This window comes from Lygodium microphyllum, chromosome 28 (genome assembly GCF_053477565.2).
Source record: "Lygodium microphyllum isolate KBCC chromosome 28, Lygodium_microphyllum_v1.1.10, whole genome shotgun sequence".
NCBI lineage: Eukaryota > Viridiplantae > Streptophyta > Polypodiopsida > Schizaeales > Lygodiaceae > Lygodium > Lygodium microphyllum.
In genome coordinates this window covers 37,476,953-37,503,010 of record NC_141162.1, presented here as the reverse complement: position 1 = coordinate 37,503,010, position 26,058 = coordinate 37,476,953, and the positions used below count along the sequence as shown (strand labels likewise).

Genomic DNA, 26,058 nt, shown 5'->3' with positions numbered 1-26,058 from the left:
TCATGTATCATTGCTTGTAAATGTGCAACCACAACTCTTGCATTACAATCACAAACAATTTTTACCATCTCACCAACTCTTCTACATATGTCCACTCTAGTCCATGAACCATGAAAGTAACTTACCCGAGGGGGGGATTGCTTGGATTTAACCCAATGATGGCAGATCACCTTAATGTTAATGGCCTATAAGGCACAAGCAAAGATGTTTTGTAGTCAACTTTGTTCCATTCTCTTAAATATCATTGATGACACACAGTTTATCTTCATCCAGGATAGGAGCATCCTAAACAATATCTTTACCTTCTTTGAGGTTATAAAGTAGGCCCAACACGCTAGCTAAAGGGTTGCAATGCTTCTCTTGGGCTTTGAGAGGGCTTGTGTGATAGGGCTAACAAGGATGTCTTGGAAGTTACCATGGCAGGGTTAGGTTTCTCTCAACAATGGATTAGCAATGTTTGTGCATTATAGAGGTGGGCTAATAGTCTTGTAATCATAGGGGGGAGGTAGGGTGTAGAGTTTCACTTGGAGTGGTTAGTCTAATAGGGATGTCTTTTAGCTCCTTACCTCTTCCTTCTATTTGCAGAGGCGATGTCCTACTTCCTTTATTCAAGAGTTACTGGGTTGTGGGGACTCATGTTGCTACTCTGTTGCTAGTGCATGCTGAGATAGACTCAAAAGTATATACTAGATGGCATGGATCCCTATGTTGAGGATGATGAGGTGATGCTCAAGCGGGTGAGACTAGCACTGCTTCCATTAGAGCAACAGGTCACCATGGCTTATGAGCTTCTAGGTTCTCAACATTCCATTCGTACTATGGATGTATGTTTAGGGGAAAAAAGAAGATACAAATTAAAAATAGAAGTTTTGTCGTTGATTGAACGAGAGTTAGCTCAGGAGTGTGAAGACCGTCCGTGGAAGAATCCGTCACGGGCTCGTCAATGACACAGAGAGAGAGAGAGAGAGAGAGAGAGAGATCTTTGGAGCCTCCGCAGGGTCCAGAAAAGAAGAAATATACACCACTGTTACATCTTTCTTTCATTTGGGTCACCCACTATCATCTCTCTGCTTTCTTGATTTCATTTGCACAACCCACAAATCATATCTGCATATAGACATATGTGTGGGTTGAATGTGGTGTGTATCTTTCTATGGATGTATGTATATGTGTATATAATTCAGATACACAAGTACGTACATAATGTGTGAATACTTATGCTCGAAGCACAAGCTGCCATCATCCATGCATACAACAACAATTATTCCATTTGTCTTATCTCTTCCTCCCTCCCTCTCTGTCTCTCTCTCTCTACACACACACACACACATATATATAATATATGCTTTCTTGTCCACACCCCAATATAGGAGTAGTCTATATATCTTCCTCCTCTGACCACCTTTGATCTTTGTAGGAGCCGAATTACAGTACAGGCATCAATGCTACATCTGTAAGGAAGGTGTGTTACTAGAGCCTGATGATAGACAATGTCAAAATAAATCATTACCTGCATGCTAAGCTTGATCATTGAACAAGAGCTGTCCATACCATATGAGGAGTGAACATCTCTGATCATGAGCAAATAGTAGATTATACATTATCAATTCAGGGTGGGAGGATTTGAGAGTACTGTAGTTTATACAACATATTTTAGCACGTCTAATCATGAGCAAAAAGTTCGTTATACAAGATGCTTTAACATCTCTGATCATGAGCAAACAGTTCATTATGCATTATCAATTCAAAGAGAGAGAATTTAAGTACTTGAATACGATCGTATGCTTCAAGTTGTTGATCAAGTATGTGTGCATGCAGTTACTACCAGAGGCAGTTGAAGGCAGTAGAAGCTGCTCCCATTAAGACTACATGGGGGTTCTCTCTCTCCCCTTAATTCACATGATGCTTTGTGATTGTTGTTAATACATATGATGCTTCGTGATATATTGTGTGTGTTCAGATGAATCTGCTTTCTGATACATTTTTTATGGTGCTGACTGTGTCACAACAAAAAAGAAACCCCCAAAAAAAGAACAGGAATTGTGTGTTTGGATCTTTTTTCTTTGAGGAGAGAGAGAGAGAGACAGAGAGACAGAGAGGTCATTCCACAACAAAGATGTGTCTAACAAGAATCTAGTGTCCACCTTCCAGTTCTTTCGAAGAGCCTTGGAGAATTACCATGCAGCCATTAACAAGGTCTTCTCAGACTATGGTGAATATGTTGCACGTCAGCCATTTGTACCATTGGTGTATGTGTAACAGAGCCTTACTTCTCCTTCTTCAATAACTGTTGTTTCTTGGGATGTAAAAAGTCACATGTGTTGGATTCATGTCTTGATGGTATCCAGTGTCGGAATTCTTTTGCTTGGAGCTCTGTGCATCGGTCTCCTACGTGCACACAAAGAGTCAGACCTTGAGACATTGTGGGTGGAGCAGAACTCTAGAGTCATTCCAGAAAAAAAGTTCTTTGATTCTCAGTAAGTGGCAGTTCTTGACAAAACCAGGCTTGGTATCATGAATGTGGGTTTTGAATGATATAGATTATTCGACGCACTCCTACTGTAATAGATTTGGGACACATTTACATCTGGTCATGCTTTATGAGTATTGGTAGAATTCAGAAAGGTTGACATGCCTATCTCCTCAGAAGTGAGATTGGTTCAGTAGAAATAAAAACAATAAGCCATTTGATGGTGGTGCAGCTTCGGTGGCTTACCACGCAAGGAAGGAGTCACCATAAATCTGAAGGAATCTCTGGATGAGAGTTTGAAAGATTATGGACAGGCAATGGATGCTTTAGCGTATGCGATTTCACCATTATATGATAACATAACATGGAATACCGCAGTTGATGGGAAGGAATTCGAACTCAAACAGGTGTGTCAGAGTTCTTCTAGGCAGCAGTGTATCATGGTGTTCTAACCCCTATGGGTTGTAACTACTATCATTGCCATTGCACATCATTCTAGATTCCTGTGTGGTAACTTGTTTTCCTGAAGAGAGTTGCTTTTGTAGCTTTCAAAGCCTGAACTTATAAGGTCTAGTAAGCCGTGCTTCTAAACAAATATGATCTTCACAGGGAGATTTCTGTGAAAGGCCACCGGTGCCCCGAGCTCTCAGCAAGGGGATTGCTCGTCCTGATAACTACTTGGCATGGGGATATCGTAACATATCAGAATGTGTGCTAAATGCAACCGCGGCTTTGCAATTTCCGGATTTCAATCGTTCATTGTATGGCCTTCCTCAGGATTGGGGATTTGACACATTCCCATGTTTCAAGCTCACACCAATGGATTGTTTCAAAGAAGGCCAGAGCTTTGACTATCCTGAGGCACTTCAGCAACTCGAGCAAATTGGTAGGATGCAGATTCTTCCATCGATAAGGAATAGAACTTTTAAATTTTCCAATGTAATCAAATTAAGGAAATATATACATATACATATACATATACATATACATATATATGTATACATGTATATGTATATGTATATATATGTATGTGTATATACACACATACCTAGTAGCTTGACAAGAAGAGAAAATAGCTAAGCATAAAGGATATACTTTTGGAACTTGTGGTCTGTCAGGAATACTTCTCTTAGCGTGCCAGCTTCCTTGAAAAACATTTTAAAACAGTTTCTTTTTTTATAGTGCTGAACAATATTCTAAGTCACCTGTTTGGGCTGTACAGTGACTTTCAACCACACCAATGCACCACTGAACCTTCTCGTACTTTATTTTGAAACGTTGAGAGGGCCTGACTATATGTATGAATGCGTTGGTGAACTAAACTACACTCTGACAAAGAGCAGTATTTATTCTGCAGAAGAAATCATCAGTGTAAGTTAAGAGCTGCTTCAAGTGTTTGTAATTTCTTTCTTTTTAAAAATGGAGAATGACACAAACATATTTTGTAGACTTAGCCATTCAGTTAGTTGGGTACTCCAGTCACTTGTCCCTTCAACAGCATCAACCTCCTGAAATCCTAAATAGCTAATATGTTGACAGATAATAGATGGTGTGAAGGGGATAGTTGGAATATTTGGAGCTTGGGGCTACAATTGGCGTCCCTCTTATAAGTTGATGACAAGCACTCAGGTGACTTAACCTGTATCTTAAGAGTTTAGGCCTCTAGCATATCCATCCAATACATATCATTAATGTCTGAGGCAATTGCATATTTGCAGATACTGGAATATTTTAATGGAGCCATTGAAACGGCAAAAACTGCAAGCACAGACCCCACAGATCCAGCGGTAATCTGATTGAAAGAACTTACCTTGCCCCGATCCTTTACAAACTTCCAGTTTTCTAGATCTTAAAGATTTGCATGTTCACCTGACACATTGGCTTACTCCTGTTGATATTGATATGCAATATACTGTTCATAGTTATTGTAAGCTGTTGGTCACAATACAACCAGCCTGTGCTAAATCTATACACCAATAAGGGAACATGGCATTTTTTATTCTCACTGGCATTGGTGCCACAACTCAAGGCATGCGATTCTTTTGCAGGTTTTACACTGTCTAGTGGATAAAAAGCCATGCTGTCTTTCCTGGTTTGGTGCACATGTTCCCATCTCAGCATCATTTGGTAGTGTTGACTATGATGCCTCTGGGGCAATCAGTGGGGTAAGAGATACACATTTTCACGCTCAACTGTGCGAATGACAAAAGAACAGAGCTGAAACTTGCATTATCTACTTATTGCATGTGTATCCACTTAGATGTTTTCACATATGGACATAATTTCAAAGATACATACCTGCACAGAAAAGTAAATTGGCACAAAGTTATTTCCTAAGTGAAGTTTTCCTGCAGATAGGTGCAATTCGATGGGGAGCTAACCATTGGCATCAAGATCATCCAGAATGGGTTGATTATATCAGTAACAGGTTAAATTACAACCTTTCTGCCCGTGATCGGAAAGATCTGGTAGTCAGCTGGGAAAATCTACTAATCGAGAAACTCGCCCCTTTGAGAGAAAATAAGGAGGGAACAAAGTTTGCAACTGGCCAAATCTATGAAGAGCTTCAGGTTCAATTCAGTATGTGGGTAAGTTCTAAGCAGGATGCTCATCAACCTTATCATACTTTAGGCTTGCAGCTACATTTTAATCATATGCTTTAGTTCCATATTAGAAACACGGAACTTTTTCCCCCATTATAAAAGAATTGATAAGGCATGGAATGGACCAATGGCACATCTAAGACTGTGTGAGGGGTATGTGCACATACATTGTTGTATGAAAAATTGGTTCTGAGAGATGATGGAAGGAACACACATACACACGTGCGCATGCGCATGCACAACTGAAACCATGGAACTAATCTGTCATAATAACAATCCTCACACCCAACCTACATCACCGCGGATACCCGAGATCAAGTCAAAAGTGAATGCATTATGAGTCCACCGGATGTGCCAAAGACAAGTCAATTGCCTTTTGGCTCAATCAGTATTTGCTGCCTGTTTTCTGATTCTGCTTAGCTGGCCAGAAGGCCTGTTGTAAATACTCCGCTTCATTAATTCAAACATCTTCATATATATATATATATATATATATATATATATATATATATTATATATATATATATTATATATATATATATAAAGTGGCCAATGAAACCCAATAGATACAATGTCATGATTTGAAAACATACATCATCTGGATGAAAGAAATAAAAATTTGCCTAAGCTAGAGTTAAAATTCTGAGAATGATAAAAGCACACTAGACTAATTTGGATCTACAATCATGATGGCCAATAGCAGGGTATATGTGCATATATCGCATGAGAAACCACAATGATGCCAGGGGATAACAAAACCCCTGGACTGGGACCCTTTGTACCCGTGAAGCTCAAGTAGGTATAGTCGAAAGCTGGCACTGGTCCTGCCACCCTCATCAAGTACAGAAAGGAATCAGCTTTGGTGAAGAGGCTTCTGTAGTGATCTCAAATCTCCTGATATGCTTGGCAGTGGCATGTGTAACAATCCCTTGACTCTATCTTCTCATGGCAGACCAGGCATAGGGTGCCCACTGGTGTACGCCCCTCTGGAGGTATCTAGTAGTCTCAACACAGAGCTAGTGTGAGCATATGTGGAGTTGTCCAATCACACACCACACCCCATAAGATAGATGCAAGTCCATGTATCATGGCTGTAACAAGAAGCTGTCCGGTGTTGAAGGGAGTAGATGGTCTTGATAGAAGGCCAGATGCACATCCATGTATCTTGGCCGTAACAAGTAGTCAGAGAGAGTAGATGGCCTCAATAGAAACAAGAAGTCAGAGAGAGTAGATGGTCTCAATAGAAGGGGATTTTGTACCCAAGGGTCATGGTGGTTTTTCCCAAGTATTGACCATGTCTAGTTTGACCATGTCCTGATTGATCACCTAGTTCCAGTCATGGCAACTAAGTGCATAAGATGGTCCTCCAAGCTATATTGAAAAGGTGGCAATGCCTGGGTGCTGATCCTATGTAACCCAGACTAGACATCAACTTAAGAATACTAGCACGATGGGTCATCATCTGGTGCTAGCTATACCAGGACTCAAAGGCTAATCTAGAGTACCTGTTCTTGGGGGTGTCCCATGGTCAATGTAGAAAGCAGACTCAAACAAGGCCTAGGTCACAATAGGTGTGGCTACTAGCTCTGCAAGTACAATTGTGTGTGGGAATGAGGCCTTGCTTTGGTTACATACGGCAGATCATCATCACTAGAGGCCACTCCCATGGCAGCCATCCATCATAATATTCCTCAACCCTTTGTGCAGACTCTACCATTGTAGTAGCCTCCATTGCACCATCCTGGTCCCCCCTTTTGTACAACACCTGGTGTGTCATCCTCTTGTGCCATCTTTGATGGCATGGATCTTTCACTGGTTACAGCACCAAGGTCGTCTCTGAAGGCTTGGGTGTCTTGCTCTACCTAGAGTTGTGGCTTGCTCCAAGGTGGCTCCTTACTCTTAAGGGAAATATTTTGACATAGGTGTTGGTGTTGATGCTCATCCTAGTGAAGAAGTTGGTCAAGCCTCTTTGTATATGTGGGTCTAAGGATGCTGCCCCTCTCTTAGGAGGGTCTCCTTGTGACTGAAGATCTAGCAGGAATCGTCCCATACAACTTTGATCTTTATACTCCATGATCCATTGTAGCAGTCCAAATCCCTCAAGAAAGAGACAATGATACCTTCCCTTGATCTTGTAGTACACCATACAATGCCATGTGTAGTGATCATCAAACTCTTCTGATCCACATAACTAGCACACATGGTCCTCTGGGACTATGTCCTCATATCTCCCTAGCTATCCTCAATTGGTGTGATAAGGTGTGGATCTGGACAATGGCACATATGAGGCCCTGTAAGAGTGGTGTGTCCATATAGGCTGGTTGTCTGATGAAACCATTGTTAGAGAGGTGAAAAAAGTGTCTAACGAGGGTGTGTCCATATAGGCTAATGAATCCTCAAGAGGTGGAAAAACTGTCTAATAGTCTGCCAATGCTAGCACCTCCTTTATATTGTTCCAACAAGTTAGTGCCCTTGAGTTTGGCGATCTTGCCAAGCCATTGTGAATCACAAGTCTGTGCACTACCCTTGGTCAACAGATGTGTCTCATATCTGGTAACATCTCCTTTATCCTGCGAGGTTCTTTGCATGCCTATCTCTTCTAGTGGCAGCTGTAGTTGTTTATACATAGGATCATCCCTATCATACAAAGATTGTCTGCAAGTTGCCGGTTCGTGCAAGTCTCTTACTAGTAGTATGTCTACCATGATGATAAAGCACATAATATCCTCATATAATGGCATGTAGGTTGACTTCCCCTATGATGTGTAGTGTGAGTAAGTAGGTGCAAAGTAGCGTACTACAATTAAAGATATCTCTTTGTGTTTGAACTTTGTGTATACAACTTAACTGATTTGTATTTGGCCTCTGCATCCTTGCACAATAGTTGTATTGTATTTGCTACTTCCTTTCTGAAAAGAACTACCAGTCCTCATTAGCCTCTAGTGCTCCATGTGGTCCAAGGTTGGTGACAAAAAGCTGATTGCCATCTATATCCATGCAGTGGAAGCTTTCTGCCCATCCATTGGTGTGTTTTAGCATAAAAGGCAATGCCTCTCCCTTTGAAGGTGTCATCAAAGTAGCTTGCGTCTAGGTGCAAACTTCCATTGCATTTCCATGCAAAGACTTTCAGGTTCTCATAGATGATGATCACCACCTTTTCATCTCTGCAGACTGTCCATTTTCCTACTTTCCTTCTAGCACTTTGGGCATTTCATATGTGCCACTTAGGCTGGGATGAGCTCGTCCTCCAAGTATATTTTCTGGCCTTCTAGTAGGTATTGATACTTCCCCAAGGCCAGCTCCCTCTCCTCCTAATTTACCAACGTCTGTGTGCATGTGCGTATGTGCGTGCGTAGGCATGTGTGTGCAGGTATGTACCAATTTATAGTCCGAAAAGAGTGGGTGAGAGTGGGAAATCTTGCTTCACCCAAATGGTGCCGATAGTCTCTCCAAAATCCCTCTTGGAGCTCAGACATGTTGTGTGAGTAGTGAAAGGGGAAAACCCTATCAACAACCTGACAAGGAGAGACAAAGGAGCATTGGTGATAGTGTTGTGACTTGGTGCTAGGCCCAATTGGTGTGGTTTTTGGCAACCACGACTCTTTGAGCAATCTTGGTAGTGTAAGACAATAAACCAACCATTACATCTCATCCCAATACCACTACCCAGCCACCCAGGAAAGCATCACAAAAATGTGCTAGTGTAAGGAAAGCATAAAGATCCCTTCAAGACCTCTTCCACCACAAGGCATTAATAAAGTCCCACTTATATTGAGATGTCAAGGAAAGAAGGGTACAACATGTCCACTATTTAATAATACCCTGACTTGAACCAGAAGCAGGTATGGAATAATCTTTGAAAAAACCTTTGGCTTAGTGCATCAAGAAAATATTTCAACATTCCAACCAATTGTGCAAATGTAGGTATCTCACTTAGGAAGATTGCCCTTAAGCAAAGAAACATCAACGCATCCCATCCCTTAGCAAGAGCATGGGTTACTCCACATACATTCTTAGGGGAGGATTTGCATTCACAAAAGTGTGATCTAGTCCAATCCAGTACTTAAGAAACAAGCAAAACCCAATCTCAAGCACATGTATAACCCTTCCTGCGTTCATAAAGGCGTAGGAAAAAAGACTATTCATGAGCTTGTTGGCATATATCCATTAACATCAAGTGCACTAAGAGAATCTTGAGCATCAAGTAACATTCTAGCTTCAAGTTTATGTTTTTTGGGTCTTCAACCTTAGTAGTTGAAGTCTTTACATAGGAGCTCAAAGGTTGAATTATTTACATTCTAGTATAAAATTCAGCAAACAATACCAGCTGCATCCTTGTCAAGTTAATCTGTAACCTTCTCCCTTAATGGACACAGCTCTATATGACTAAGAGATGGCAGTCGTCCGCCAGAACCGTTCTTGGTCAGTTCAGAAGGACTGCGTCCATCCAGCAGCATTGAATTGGCATCTGCAGGCTGAATATGACAATCACCTCCTTCCTCTATAGCTCTTGACTTTAATGGATTCCATTTGCTCAACCACAGTGCCTTGAACTGACCTTCCCCGCTGGTTTCACTGCAGTGTCTCCTGATTCAATCGACTTATCTGCTGCAGTCAATTATGCTCCTTCCACAGCATCTATTCTGGATGATCATGCTCTCTCAGCACACAATCCTGGATCATGGCCTCTCTCTCAAAACAACGACCACCCCCTCCGTCAGTCTGATCTCCCCTATATTTGCGCCACCTGCAGTATTGCTATTGTGGATGAAGACAGGACCGATGATCAAGGTAGGAAGGCTTGCTTAGTAAAAGATGTCCTGATGCAGCCACCCCTCCATGCAGCTGGATGTCACCCTCTCCAATGGCATATGCCCACTGTAGAGAAGCTTGATTGTTCTTCCAGTTCAATGACCTGCTGATCTACGTGGTTTTCTCCTGAGAATTCATTGTGTGCTTTAGAACCTTGCAGAAGATGCAGCTCCCCTTCAAAGTGCTGCTATCCCTGAGTGATAGCCACCCTGTTGGATCGAAGGTCCCCACTGTTTTTGAGCACAATAAGGCTGCTGCCATATCTCTGTGGCCTCCTGAAAATCGATCCCTATTGATTTATGATCATGATCCCCTTTGCTACTGACGATCACTCCCAGTTCTGCATGATCAGCAATCAGGATCATCGCTGGCCCTCCTCCAACTTTGGTTTTCATGTTGGAGCCTTTTTTTTCCATCCATGCATAGACAACTTGAAGGAGGAATACATATTTGATCTTCTTAGACACTTCTAAACTTTGGGTGTGTTCTCATGTCCCCCGATCTTAAAAATGCGGGAGCACACTTTGATCGGAATCATCTTCAAATAGCCACCTGCCGCTTATCTCACCTTGAGGGCATGCCATCACCTGGATTTGCCATGTTTATCCCGTATGTAGACAAATACCAAAACTTGAAAATCCTGCTATGTTTGCTGATATGCATACTAGTATATGATTTTATCACTTCATCTAGGGGGTCTCTGTATTATTTAGGAGAGAGAGAGAGAGAGAGAGAGAGGCAACAAGAGGGAGTCCATAACTCTTGCAAGTTGCAACATTTCCAATGGTTCTTGCTTCTGTAGTACAACTAAGGAAACTTGTCAACATCAGTTTCTCTCTTGCTTGATGGCAAGACACACATGGTCTCTATTGTCCAAAGTTTGGTGCTATGTTCTTCTGTAATCCATGCATCCAAGAGGCTGCAAACCCAAACTGACAAACTCTGTGCAGCCACATATGATGATTGTTTTCCAATTTTTGCACCTTTGGGGCTGCTCGCATAATTGGATTATCTGGAATGCATTCATTTTTTATTCCCATTCCCATACGTATGGTGCTCTTGTGACTCTTGTATTTTACATTCACAGTAATTAATACAATCGCCGATTATGGAGACACACACAGAGATATTATGGAGAGAGAGAGAGAGTGAGTGTGATTGGGTCTTTGTGCAGCCCAAATACCCAACACCGGCACAGCCACATATGAAGCCAGTGTTTCACTTTCTTCGATATTGGGGCTGTTGGCATAACTGGACAATTCGGAATGCTTTTCTTTTTGATTCCGCCTGTATTGTTCAGCGGCATATTGTTCGGCTTAAGGGGCTCTTGTATTGGCAGATAGATCTTCTTCAGCATTCTGACTTACTTTCCCCGGAGGACTGGCGTCCCTGGCATATGGCAATTTCCTCTATATCCTTGCCATGACCTTGTAACTCTTAGAACTAGAACTGTTTCACATAATGGCTTAGTGCCATCATGTATCTTGTAATCAAGTAAACTTGTACTTTTTTCGTAATTAATACAATTACCCTTTACGAAAAAAAGAGAGAGAGAGAGAGTGTGTGTGTGTGTGGCTTAATCTCTTCATAGCTCACAGTTTCCTGTTTCCAGAGGTCATCAGAAGATGTTTTGAAGGATGCCAATCGGACACCTATTTGGCAGCTCATATTAAGTGCAGCTCTGGTTTCCCTCTACTCTTTCTTTGCTTTCATCAACTTGCGAGAGCCTATCCACTCACACACTTGGCTGGTTCAAACTGTGAGAGCACATTCTATCTTCCAACATTTGAATATTTACAGACAGCATTTTAAGCAGGCAAGAATGAGCTTTTTGTTTCAGCAACAGCTTACTGAGATGCTGTTAATTGCTTTGTCAGGGTTTGGGTGTGGTATCTTTTGCTGTTGTCGCTGGTTTTGGGTTGACATCTGCAGTTGGCATCAAACTTACTCCTTTGGCAGGATCAGTTGTTCCATTCCTTGCACTTGGGTTAGGTACGTGATTGCCTTAACAATAGTTTTCATATATGGAACTTGCATGCTCCAAGTATGAAGAGCAAAGATTGAGACTGAATGTATGCTTAATGGAGAAGTGTCTTACGGTTGATCTGTATTTCACAAAGAACTGAAAGTCATCTAAACATGAGAGTTACATTCTATGGTTAAAGACAATGCCTCGCCTCTAGCAGTACATGTGCCAGAAATAGACCAGTTTTCATATTTAGAATACGATGTAGAGACACAGTGCAACCCAAATCAAACACCCCTTTGTCACGTTGTGTTTTCTATGGTTCTAGGCCTTACCACGATTAGGAGTTCTCAGCCACTATTAAGCACATTTTCCCCTGTACAAAGGCAATGCATCAACCCTGATGTTAACACCCCCTCGGCTCCATGTTTTGTTTCTACTGTCCAAGATATCCACACCTGACCAAATCTGTCATTGTCTTTTGGACTCCTATGAAGGGCATGCTTAGATATAAGGGCATACTTATATATGAAGGGCATAGTTAGAGGCTATCCACTTGATGCTTTTTACTGTGCTTCTTTTCCTTTTGACTAAGCATTAATTGACCTTGGAGATTTTTATTCCTAATTCAAATGCTGCTCTAGGAAAATTTCTAGGATTTAGCCACCTCACAACTATGATAATTTCCTTCTTATTACTCTAGGATACATGTTCCAGAATCCAGGACCAGATTTGCACTTCCTAAATTATGATAATTATCCCCTTCACTTAACTGTAATTCACCTACCTCATAAATTGCACTAAAACTGCAACATGGTTAAGTGAGATTCTCTTGAATTCAAATGAATCTACAGCACAAGCATTCTTACTTTATCTGTTGCTCAAACTTCATCCTACTTTGTTAATGCTCACAAATTAAAACATCATGAGGTTCTCCCCAATTCTTATAAATCAACAGCAGAAACTTCCTGCATGTATGAGATTGCTGCAGTGAGTGGTGAAAGTAGTGTGTGCATACACATTTGTCATGATATCACAATCCACATTCTCAATTCAAATTTTATGTTTTTCAGGTGTTAAAAGTATATTTTCAATGTTTTCCCGAATCCCCATCCCTTGCTTTTGGCTGTCCAGCAAATATTGCACCAAAATTCAACTAAAATGTATCTGCATCCACCATCTTTTACTCATTGTGGCAAATCAGCAGTTGACACAGCATAACATTTAACTAAAAGCATGCAGCTTTTTTCTGCTTCCACAATATTGAAGTTCTTTTTGTTTTGAGGAGGACAGGTGTACATTCTTAGAGGTTTTTAACATTATCAATATACAGAAGCCTACAAAAAAGGCGACCCATTCTGAATTTCTGCAATGCGTTTGAATTATATTATCGTGACAATACGTGCATCTCCCATATGGGTAAAAGCCCAGATACCACACCAAGGTAGCTTTAATGCCTACCTGCCATTTTGGCTAACATGGCTTGGGTTACCCCAAAAACCTCTTGACTGCAGCCAACTAGCTTTCCTCTAACATAGTTCAGCCTACCATGGACTATGTTGTTTCTGAATGACCAGACAACATGAATTACAACTGCCCTTAGCACAGCCCACACTGTGTATCATTCAGATTACCTTTGTCACCTGGGAGCATCTACTTCCGACTTACTTCACTATGCAGGTTCAGCCTCTTCATCCTACCTATCACTGTATTCCAGAGGGCTTTTGCTTCAATACAGCTCCAAAACAAATGCTTAATCCCTTCCAGGTCTTTCCCACATAGCACGCACAAGGGAGAGGTGCTCAAACATACATAACTTATCTTTGGTGGCAAGCTTTTTTGAAATCACTAAGAGCTAGCTTTGTACTTTTCTTTCTTGAATTCTCAAGTTGAAGTATTCATTCTTTGAAGCTGTCGTCAAAAAATACTATGAATTCTCAAGTTGAAGTATTTATTCTTTGAAGCTATCGTCAAAAAAACCAATTGAATAGCTCCTCAAGAGCATTGCTTTTTGTAACTCCACCTCCATGTCTTATGCTTCGAAAAAAACTTGTGCGTGCTTGAGAGAGAGATTTTTCCATGCCTTGGCCACTATAAGTTTCAGTCTAAAGGAGGGAATGGCCTGCAGGGCTGTCTTGGACCTCTTCTTCCAAGTGGTCTGATAAGCCCTCAGGCCATCTCTCCTCCAAGCCTCACTAGTAGCAAAAAACCATCTGGAGTTGGGAACTCTAAAATCACTTCTCTTCTTCGAAGTCATTTCCTCAACCTTGTACGAGGTCAGCCACTCAATTTTTTTCCTAGATAAAACCATTTGAAGCCAGTTAGCCTCATCTTCAGTCAGATTAAACTGCTCTCTTATCACTTCAGGTGCCTTGAAGGTGTCCTCGTTATCCCATCTGTCTGTCCAACAGACAACTCCTTTCATGTGGATTCTATGAGACACAGCCGAGTTCTTGTCAGCTGGAACTAGTCCCCCTTGATACACACGACCATTCATCCAGATGCTAAGTGATAATGATGAGTCACTCATCCCTCTCTTGGCACCTTCCCACACCAGCTCGGAGGTGACCTCCATCCAAGCCCTCACCAATTGCCGAGCCATCTATGACTCCTCAATTCTGATGTTAGACAAGCCACTGAAGACAATGTCCTGCCACTTTATTCTATGCCAAACTTTCCCTTACGCTTTAGCCTTAGGAATCCTAAAAGCCAAAATGACAGACCAGGGCTGCCCCTCAAACACTCTTTTGAGACTTGAGAAGGCAAGCCGAATAGCCTTCTCCTAAAAGGCTCAAGCCCCAACCATCCTTCAGAAGCTGGTGAGGCTATTTGATCCCAGGCTATTGCAACCCAAGTCTCGATGTCACCAAATCTCCATAGGAAGTCTCTGAAGAGTTTTTTTATCATATCAATAATCTTTGATATGAAGCACTTGTGGCAGTGGCCTAGAGTGATTCCTATCTTGGTACCCAATGACCCTCCCTTAGGAACTTCACTGAAACCCAACAGTGAGACCCAGGTAGGCCTATCCCCATAAGAAATCTGAGATAAAGGAGGCTAGTGTCCCCTTAGAGAAATCTAAGGCTCGGTCTAATACAGCCAACAATGGGGTAAGCAGCAGAGGCTAAGGGTAAAAAGAATGCCAGTAATGAGATTATAGTGCTATCCTCAATCAACACTAACAAGGGCAAAGAAATCAAAGGAAACAACAATCCAGATGGCAAAGAGAACTCACCTCTTGAAGCGGCGTGGCAAAGAGCTGAGAAAGCTTAAGTAGGCAAAGTGTCAATAAAGAAGCTGGCGAGGGGCAATCAACCTTTTACCAATCTTTATGCTCCTTTGGGTAGCCTTGCTGAAAAATAACTCCCACTTTCTGATGGACAGGCTTTCAAAGAAGATCACTGTGCTATCTTGGATCACAAGGGGGATGTGTTCGAAGAATAGGCAATTTGAGGCGGCAGCTCTAATTAGGAAGCGCAGATCAGATGTAGTAAGGTTTCAACTTTCAAGAAACAAAGCTGGGTGAAGAAGACACTTTAGTAGGCCTAGTGAAAGGTTATTATTATTTCATATGCTTGGCAGCCTGTGCGAAAGGGGGCATAATGCTGGTGGTCAAAGAAAGTCTCAATCCAACACTTCTGATCAAGGATATTGAAGGCTCTGTATTGGGGGTTAGGACTAAGGTAAGTGGGAAGTTTTTGGACTGCATTACTGTTTATGCCCCCAATGTTTCATGCATGTGGGAGCAGAAGTGGTGGTGGCTCAATGAGCAATTGTTAGGGGACGCTGCCATGCTGTTTGATGATTGGAATATGACATTAGACATAGAGGATAGATTGCGTAAATCTGTACACATGATAGGGGATGAAAAAGAGGCTTGGGCCTCCCGGTCCATCAAGCATCAGCTTGTTGATGCTGCAGCTCTTATCCTTGGGAGTGACCCTAAGGTCCTTACTTGGCACAATAGGCATGTGGATACTACTTGGAGAGCGGCCAGATTAGACAGATTTTACCTTAATCATGGGACTAGCTGGGCATCCCCTGACTTCAGATATTTCGTCCTTTCTGATGTGCTGACCTACTCCTGTCATGATCTCATACAGAATTATCTGTAATCGAAGTATTATAAAAGGGCCACCACCCTTCAAGCTCAATACAAGCTTTATTAGGCAAAAGAGTTATCTGGCTAGTGTTAGCAGGGTGTGGGAAGAAACAAGATTAACTACTACCAACCCAGTCACCAATTGGGAGGCTTGCATGAAAAGAGTCACTGGATTCAGTAAGAGGTATGGGAGAACTAAGGCTAAGGTAGGGACAGAGCAATTTCATGTGGCTAAACAATGTAGAGGTTATCTTATTAGTGCTCTTCTTCTCGGGCCTGATGATGGTATATTACTTTATCTCCTGCAAAACACTGAAGATTTTATCAGGCCTGATGATGCTATATTACTTTATCTCTTGCAAAGCACTGAAGATTTTATTAGGTATCAGGAACGCCATCAAATTACAACTGCACAAATATTGCTGAGGTCGAAGAATTTGATGATGAAGGAAGCCCCTAATGCAGAATATCTAGCTTCCCTAAGAATGAAGCAAAGAAGGGCGTCAATAGTGCTGATCAAGGACGAAGAAGGCAAGGTCCATACCAATGAGGAGGTCATATCAAAGGTATTTCACAGCCATCTCTCTGCCATAGTGAGCAGGCATTTCGAAGGAGGGTTGGAGTACGACAACAAGGTACGACCCTTTCTAGGTAGTATGAGAAGATTGATGTGGACGTTGCTCTTTCATTGGAGCGACCTTTTACCATAGAAGAGTTCTATCAGGTCGCAAGAACAATGAAAAGGGGCAAGGCCCCAGGGCCGTATGGTTTTCCCATTGAGTTTTACCTGCAGGCTTCTTAATCACTTCAGAGCAACTGGTACAATGTCAGCTGCTGCAAACGAGGGGGTCATCAAATTGGTTCTCAATGGTGTGTAGAGGTGCAACATTGGCATCTAGGATTAAAGGTATAATTCCTAAGCTTGCCATAGAAGACCGTATGGATTTGTCCCAGGCAGAAACATACATGATGCAATCTTAGATATTGTTCTTTGTATTGATCATGCCTTAGCCGGCAAGCAAGACCGTGTTCTTCTAAGGATGGATCTCAAAAAAGCATACGACAGGGTTTGCTGGCAGTTTGTTTTGGCTGTGCTTATTGACAAGTTTGGATGTGGATTGATGTTTATCCAAATGATTACTGCCCTCTTTTCCAATGCCTCTGCATGCATTTCCATTAACAGGTATCATTCAGGTAAATTTGAACTTAGGAGGAGCATCCGACAAGGATGCCCTATCACTCCCCGCTCTTTTCAAGGGCTACTCATCCTCTCTTGTGTAATATTGATGTAACAATCAGGAGGGGACTGGTAAGACCTCTTGTGCTCCCAGATAGGCAATATATGTGCACTCAACTTTTTGCAGATGATAATTCCAATTTGATGGAGGTGGACTGTGACTCTGTTCAGAACCTCCTGCAAATTTATGATGAGTTTGCAATGCTGTCTGGATTGAAGATAAGCAAGCCTAAGTCAGAGCTATTGACCTATTCTGAATTTACAATTCAGCTGAGAAAAATGGCTTATGAAAAAAGTTCACTATGCTGGTGTATGAGTGCCAGTTCAGAGTACTCTGTGACACTAAGCTGCATAGGTAGTCATATTATCAAGCCTAAACACTAATACCTTCCATCTTTTGGGTCTCAAAATCCGGTCTCCCCTTACCTCAAAAACACACCATTGTTGTCCTTTTCTCAAACTTATAACTTTTCTCTCTAAATGCATAAGCAAGAGGATTGGATGCAATCATTAGGTCCTCAAAGAGGAGAAGATTATGGTTAACACTTGTTAATTGAATTTCTCATACAAACTTCGAATAATTGACAGGCATTGATGATGTCTTCGTTCTTGTAAACATCTTGCGAAACTTTTTGGAAGACCAAACAATTCAGGCAAAGGAGCAAAGTGGATCCACTGTTCCTAAGCACGAAATGAGATTGACAGTTGCCCTGGCTGGGCCCTCTGTTGTGCTAACGACATTCTCTGTCCTTGCATCATTTTTCATTTCTTCACTTGTAAGTCACCAAATATTATATCCTTGCATCCATTTTCACTTCTTCACTTGTAAATCATCAAATATTATGCAAGATCAATCTAATAATTAAACAAGTCCTAAAACTAATCAATCTCCTTGTCCTTTTTGCTTTCCAATCATAGAACCCAATGCCAATAGTCCGTTGGTTTTGCTGGCAAATGGGAATAACAGCTACAATTCATACATGTGGGATGCTGCTGATCTTTATTCCAATCATGGCATTGGATGCTAAACGAGTGAAGGTATCCCTCTCTCTCTCTTTTTTCATAGAGTGATTATATTAATTACTGTAAATGTACAAGAGTACAAGAATCGCAAAAAACTAAAGATATGGTAGAATAGCTGAGGAAACTCCCCCCCCCCCCCCCCCCCTCCCTCTCTCTCTCTCTCTCTCTCACACACACACACACACATGTCATGACGTGTTAACGCTGGTCTGACGTGACGTGATGTGACGCTGGTCTGATGTGATGTTAATGCTGGGTCTGACATGATGCGACACTGGTCTGACGTGACAGGATGCTTGTCTGACATGGTCGTGGTGAACGGACTGCAAGCTGAGCTCTGGACATGGTCGCACTGGACATTCTGGACATATCCTCTCAATGGTCACACTGGATGTGTCAGAGTACCAGTGTTATGGTTGTGTTGTAGTGGCAGTGACCTCCCCCTTCCCCCCCCTGGCAGTGCAGCAGCGTGAGTGATAGGTCCTCACCAAGGACGCGCAATGGAAACCTCTGGTTAGACGCCGGTGCATTCTACAAGTGCCCCTTGATCAAACACCTTGCGCGTCGTCCTCTCTGAGGAACAGCTCTTAGCCATTTGTGCCACAGAGCTGCAACTTAAAGAAATAGCGATCTTTGGTCAGGTAGTAGGACATTCCCCCTTCAGGGCCCAGCTTCGGGTTGGCTTCACTACACGCTGCGCATTGGCACAGCGCAGATAATGGAGGCGGTTCTAATGGGTCAAGGGATCTTCATCGTACAACTCACCTCAACAAACGCATCACATGAGCTACTTGCTAGCTCACCCTATGCCTCCACGAAGGGGGTCATCCATATGGTTCCCTGGTACAGTGGCTTCATAGTGGAGGCATTCACGCTCCACAATACTTTCCTTAGACACCCAGTTACTCTACTCTTCCCCGGACTAGCGATAGAGTATCGCCAGCTTATGGAAGACTTTGGACAGCTCTTCGGCACTGTTCTTCCCGCCTCTTTCGCAGACGTAGTGACGGCCGCACGAATCCCAAAGGTACGGGTGGCAGTGAAAGAGACAAAGAATATACCACAGTTTCTAGAGATTGAGGCAGGCGAACACTCCTTCAGGCAGCAGGTCATTGTGACTGGGCAACTAGGGCAGTGCTTGCATTGCCATGACTTTGGGCATCTGGTAGCAAAGTGCACGCGATTCGAAGCCAAGGCGGCTTTGTCGACAGGCCCATAGGTGGACGCAAACAGAACTTTACACGAGTCCAGAGACAACAAAGAGGGAGACGGCAGGGGGGGGCCGCAGCCCCTCAGACACAGCCACGGCAACAAGGAGCAGGAGGGCGAGTGTCACCCCCCTGGCAAAGCACCACGTGGCCCCCCCCTCCTCACCCCACCCGACAAGACCACAGGCCTACACATCCAACCCCCATGGAGGCGTCACAGGCCGCTTCACCTGAGGACGCACATCCCCCCCCCCAACGGTTTCGCTCCCGACCCTAGTCCACAGCGCCCCCCCCCCCCCCCCCCCCCCCCCCCCCCAACACCAGTCATGTGCCTCCGACCACCCCACCATCCCTCGATCCTCCCCCTCCCCACCATCACCCCCACCGACCAGTCCCCCTGATCCCCCACCCAGCACAGGTGACCCCCCTCCCACCCATCCCCCCCCCCTTTCCCACAGGAGGTGAGAAGCCCCATACGCCGACATCCTCCACTCACCGGCAATCTAGTCCCCCCTTCCTCTCCCTACACAGCAACTAGCTCATTTGTCCATGCCGCCCATCACACTTTCCCATGCGCAGCTGCTATCTCATGTGTTTTTTTGCAGTGGGCCGTGGACTTACCTGAGAGTTGCGGAGTGTGGAGAGTTCCCACTACCCTTGGAGGTGGGAATCTTCATGGTACGCAAGTCAAGGAGTGGCAAGGTCTATCTACTAGCACCACCGGATGGACCAAACTACGCCTTCTTCCTTCAGACCTCTCACACAAGAGACTGGACGACAACTCAGATAGAGGAGGAGGTGAAGAGCCAGGTGGCAAACCACATCTCCCAGTGGATGGTAGAAGGTGGACTGGCACTTTTTTCCCAGCAATGGCCAGGTTGCATGATGGACATTAACTGGTGAGCTGGGGCCGAGGTTCCACATCTAAGTATTATCTTTCGAGCCCCTCCGTAGTGGACAGCCCTAATGGATGTGATCGAGTGGCCCCTAGCACAGGCGGCCCGTTTCTAGGAGTGTACAGAGTCTCGCCTCTTAGCCTGGTTGATAGATGCCCTGGTGGTACTAGGTGGTACCACCAGGCGCATCCATCACCCCCATGGTCGGCCGCCCGAGGGCTACCATGGGGAAATGGAGTTCACTTTCCAGGCCGGCAGCGAAGCGTATCCGCATGCCTCATGGCTCCTCTTCATCATCAACAGCTTCCACACCGAACAAATACTTGTTCGGTCAGTCACAGGTTTCCCTATGAGTTTACATCTTGTATCCTGGAATGCGAATAGCCTCCACTATAGTGGAGCACGTGGTTCCAAGAAGTTGATTTTTCGGCAGCAGTTGCAACTTGCCCTTGCCGGATGGATCGACATCTTACTTCTATAGGAGCACAAGCTTACTCCCGCCCACACCCAGTGGGTAGGGAAGGTACTCTTGGGCAATTCACACACTTATTGAGAGCACGCCATCAGTGCCCACGACGCAAGTGAAGGCGTATGCACCTCTATTAGCCCGAGTCTCACCACCTATATATGAGACCACAGGACGATAGTGGCAATGAGCGTTCTATGGATTAGGTTGGATATTTGGAGACTTGTGCCTTGGAGTCCTCAATGTCTATGCCCCTACTGAGGTTAGGGCACACAACAAGTTCTAGGTGGAGATTGCAGCAAGACTCCTAGTGATGGACTCCTAGATTGTTGGAGGAGACTTCAACAACCTAGAGGCTTAGAGGACCAGCAAGGCGAAGGCAGAAACTACTAGGCATGGCTGGGAGGAGCAGGAGGCATGGGAGGTCTTTCTACTGGCAGTAGGAGCACGCGATGCTTGGAGGGACCCAGCTTTCCACAAGGAGAGGTCGTTGGGCTTCTCTTGGGGATATAGGTGGCTAGGTGGAGTCTTGCTGGAACGGTTGGATAGGTTCTATATGGGAGAGTGGGGATGCTCTCGCAAAGGCCAGGCAAGGCAATTGGCGGACACCACTTTGTCCGATCACTGCCTGGTTCTCCTAACACTTGATCCCCCAGTATCTGCCCTAGACACACAATCCTCTATCGGATCCCTGACTCGATCTATAGGAGGGAGGAGGTGAAGAGACAGATTGAGCAAATTTGGACCAGGGAGTGGGGCAAGAGGGGCCGGATCGCAGAGGAGGTTGTAGAGGTCCTAGGCAAGTCGAGCTGTATCTCCAGAAAGCAGCCCTACAGGCCAGGCAGCAGAGCTAGGAGGAGGAGAGAGCACTCCGGCGAAACCTTGCAGCCATGCAGAGATTACTACAGGAGGCACCAAGGGATCACACCCTCCATGCACAGGAGGTGCGCTTGTGAGCAGCCATCGCCGGCGTAGAGGACAGGTGCTCAGAGTTCTCATTCCACACCTGAGTAATCTTCTGGGCATGGAAGGGGGACACGATGTGCAGGGAATTTTTCCAGTTGCGCCAGCCATGCACCTCAAGAGAGCAGATACGCAGCCTTCGGGATTAGTATGGGAGGACTCATTCTAGCCCAGACGAGGTGATGAAGATTGCCACCGATTACTACAAACGTCTTTTCCAGTAGGAGACAGCCTCAGCTAGAGGACAGCGATGTAGACAGCAGGTCTGGGATCACATCCCGTCCCTCATCACAGAGAAGACGGGACGCTCTCTCCTAGTCCCCCTTCACAGATAAGGAATTAGAGGAGGCTTTCCATACACGAGACGGGCAGAAATGCTCGAGAGAGGATGGCCTCTCTAAGGCCTTCTTCAATACCTACTGGGAGGTGGTGAAGGACCCTTTACTGCTGGCCTTCCAGGAGATTTTCACCTCAGGACAGATGCCAGGGAGTCTTTCGGTAGGCCTTATCAGTCTCCTCCCCAAAGGAGGAGACTGGTTGGAGCTATCCCAGTGGAGACCGATCACCTTATTGTCAGTGGCCTATAAGGCACTGGCAAAGATGATTGGTAGGTGACTCCGCCCTGTGCTTCCAGACATCATTCATGACACACAGACAGGCTTTGTCCAGGATAGGAGCATCCTAGACAATGTATTCACCTTCTTTGAGATGACAGAGTGGGCCCAGCACAATGGTCAGGGACTGGCCGTACTACTCTTGGACTTCAAGAAAGCCTATGATAGGGTGGACTGGGACTTCTTAGAGGACACCATGGTGAGGTTGGGCTTCCCCCAGGCATGGATCCGCAGGGTCTCCGCACTTTACAGATTGTCTACCAGCAGGGTTCTCATAGGTGGCAGGCGAGGGGAGGAGTTTCAGTTGGAGAGATTGGTCCAGCAAGCTGTCCCTTGGCCCCATACCTATTCTTACTCTTTGCAGATGCGATGTCTCACTTCCTCAGGTCATGTGTGAGCGGGTTACGCGGCCTCCGACTTCTAGTGAGAGGAGACGGAGCTGTTAGACTCAAAGTATGCAGACGATGCAGCACTCTACATAGAGGATGATGAGTTGATGCTGGAGAGAGTGAGACTAGCTCTTGAGGTGTTCTATACTAGAGTGGGAGCGAAAATCAACTGGCGCTTTCCTTATGGACCTGGACTCTAGCACGGAGTGGGGCGTCCACCTGGGATTTAGATGGGTGTGCAGAGGGCAGACCGTCCGTTAAAGAGGGTTCCAGGTGGGACTCCACATCACTCCTGCCCAACAGTTTCTTCCAATCCTTGACTCTATTCGGAGAAAGCTGACCTACTGGAGTACGGCTTGCCTTTCCCTAACAAGCCGAGCCCTAGTGGTTAACCACGTCCTCCCAGCGACAGCTTGGTACATTGCCTCGTGTTGGTGCTTCTCCTCATCCTGCGTAGTTCAGCTTCGCCTCCTAGTGCGGACCTTCCTTTGGACCGAGTCAGACGGTTCCAGGGATTCCTGTGCCAAGGTGGTGTGGGAGACCATCATCCGGCATCGTTCAGAGGAAGGGCTTGGGATCATAGACCCAAACTATCAAAGTATGACCCTCTTAGGCAAGCTAGTAGTCCGCGGCCTCACACCAGGAAGGCAGACCTGGAAAGTCCTACTACAGGAGGGTCTCCAGGATTGTAGACTGAGGCTTGGCGGTGATTGGAGGCCATCCCTGAGATGGATCTTCACAATGGCCTAGATCACCGCCCCTAGATCCCCCTTCCTACACAACTTTCTTTGTGTGTAGCAAGGCCTCCGTAAGGCCCTAATTCAGAGTCTCCCCAGGCTGCCAAGAGGAGATAGACCGCTAGCCGGTGATCCGGAACCCCTAGGTCAGAGATCAAGATGGGGTACAGATTGCGAGTGCCCCCACATCCAATGGGTTGGTTGGGAGGGCAGCCCGGCTCGTACCATCAGGACATGGTGGGAGGTGTATAGGATGGTGGACGAGGAGATGCTACAGCGAGCATCAGGCTACCAGAAAGAGGTTAAGTTGAGGAGAAGGGAGATAGACGCACCAATACCTCAGGAGTGGCTTGCCCCTCCAATACGAGAGCTGATAGAGCCCGGGGAGGTATGGGCCGCTAGGTTTTCACCAACACGTATCCCCCTACAGGTGGCAAGTAGAGTGGGTGGCCCTCCACATGGGACTTTCTTCACCATGCATGAGGGGGGGGGCATCTGTCCCTTGACAGAGGGGAGCAGAATGAGGGGATAGTTGTCCTTTCATGGAGGAGGATTCGGGCGGTTGGCCTTCAGGGGAAGACATGGCGGCTAGACCCTTATGTCTTTTGGGAGGAGCTCAGGAAGTGGCACCTTTGGATTTGGGAGGGCAGGCCACTTGATAAGCTAGAGTGGGATCCGGGAGAGTGGCTATGGCCGGCCACTGCGGGCCAAGAAGCCACCGAGGTTCCTGGAGTACACAACCAGGATTGGCAAACACGTACTGATGCAAGAGGACATGGATTGGGCATCATCACATAGCAGGTAATAGACAGAGCACAACATTATGGAGGCTTTCCGACAAACCTTCTGGCACCACCTATGGGATAGCTGGAGACCGAGGAGGGTATCATATTTCTTATGGTTGGTGGCACATGGAGGCCTAGCAATGGGAAGTTGGTTAGTCCAGATGCAGAAGGAGGGAGGTTGTAAACGCTGCACACAGCAACCTCTGGAAATTCCAAAGCATTGCCTTTGGTCGTGTGAGGTGGTGCAACCCGTGTGGAGAGGGGCATGCCGCATCCTCCGCCATATAGCACCCAGCCTTGGATGTATCTCATGGGGAGCTTTCTGCTGGCAGGCAGTCAGCCAGGGGCGTCACCTTCTGTATGAGGCCGGGATGCAGGACACGATATTCATTATTGAGGTAGGGTCTTGCTGCGCAGTGGTCGAGATGGAGGCTCTACCCATCTACTAGATACTGGAGCCCACAGCAGAACTTTGAGGTATGGGAGATCATAGAGAGTCTTATTGGATGGCATATCTGGAAGGTGTGGTGTTAGGAGGTTTTTGGTGGAGATAGACTTTTAATACAGGCAACCTTAGCAAAGCTCTGAACCTCCATCATCCACTCCCTCCCCAGCCGATGGAACCAGGTGCAAGGCAAGTCTCAAGCTCTTCAAGAACTCCGGTTTCATTTCATGCGCACTTGGGGCAGCCAGGATCTGTTTTTCACAATGCATGCAGGCAGCCCCAAATGGCAATACACCCCCCCTCCATGGCTTCTTGCCCCCATCCCCCCTAGACCGCCTTGAGAAGCTTGTACATTTGATATATCTGTGACTCTGCATCAGCTCCAACTAGTCTGTTGAGCATGAGCACTTCCTTGTATTCAAGGTTTTTTCTGAAGTAATATAATTAGCCACACTTTATTTGCAAAAAAAAAAAACCCTAAAACTTATAGAAATCACAGACATTGCTCTGATTTGACGTGTACAAAATACAAGCTGAGTGGCTCTGCACACATTGTGTGAATGTAGTTAATTATGGGGATGGATGATGCAAACAAATGTAAACATCAAACCATGGAAAATGAATATTTAGGAGACCAATCTGATCAAGAACTAACAAAACCAGCCATAGAAGCAGTGTTCCACACCCCTTCTAAGAACACATGGTACAAGACGTATGGCCAGAGGGCCCGTGATTGGACCATCTCCCCAAGATTTGGCAGGCATGGAAAGACCTCATGCACCATGAATGAAAGGAAATACGAAAAAATTCATCTCATGATTCACTCTGAACTATGAATTATGAGACAAGAGTTGGAAAAAGAAATACGAGAGCAAGTCAAAGCCGAACTAATGGCAAACTAGAAGGCAAAAATGCAAGATATACAGATAAAGATTAAGAATGAATTGCAAGCACAAATGCTGACCAAAATGTACACATTGAAAACTCAAATGTAGAAAGTGGTAGATGCTTGCAAATTTGAAATCTTGGAATTGAGGGAAGAATTGAACACATTTAAGAAACAAGAAATAAATGTGCAAGAAGAACAACAAAAAGAGAAAGAGGCACTAAAGGCATGTGAAAGGGAGGTTCACTCATGGGCAGAAGTGGTAAAGACAACACAAAAGCAGATAGAAGGGGCCAACCCATGGATTGAGGTAGTAAAAGGAATAAAGGAGCGTCAGTGAACAAGATTGAGGTAATGAATGCTACTTTAGAAGAAGAGGCTAGGAGACAAGCTAGGATACTACATGTACGGGTAGTAGGATGGGAGGAGATGAGTAGCACAGAGGAAGATGCTAAG

The 26,058-nt window shown here is 44.9% G+C and overlaps 1 protein-coding gene across 5 annotated transcripts in view; it reads left to right on the top strand.

Annotated features, from left to right (window-relative positions):
- Positions 1 to 749: 749 nt before the first annotated feature.
- LOC148011360 (uncharacterized) overlaps positions 750 to 26,058 on the top strand; it is a 99,645-nt gene continuing 74,336 nt past the window's right edge. The window contains exons 1-16 of one of the 5 annotated variants that reach the window (XM_087670702.1): positions 778 to 795; positions 1,418 to 1,462; positions 1,819 to 1,875; positions 2,152 to 2,249; positions 2,349 to 2,477; positions 2,703 to 2,877; positions 3,080 to 3,356; positions 3,693 to 3,841; positions 4,010 to 4,099; positions 4,189 to 4,257; positions 4,519 to 4,635; positions 4,825 to 5,058; positions 11,498 to 11,644; positions 11,763 to 11,877; positions 17,779 to 17,966; positions 18,109 to 18,228. In XM_087670702.1, the coding sequence (XP_087526828.1) occupies positions 1,870 to 1,875; positions 2,152 to 2,249; positions 2,349 to 2,477; positions 2,703 to 2,877; positions 3,080 to 3,356; positions 3,693 to 3,841; positions 4,010 to 4,099; positions 4,189 to 4,257; positions 4,519 to 4,635; positions 4,825 to 5,058; positions 11,498 to 11,644; positions 11,763 to 11,877; positions 17,779 to 17,966; positions 18,109 to 18,228 (1,914 nt within the window). In that variant the 5' untranslated portion in view covers positions 778 to 795; positions 1,418 to 1,462; positions 1,819 to 1,869. The other 4 variants (XM_087670703.1, XM_087670707.1, XM_087670704.1 and 1 more) reach the window with 4 other exon arrangements.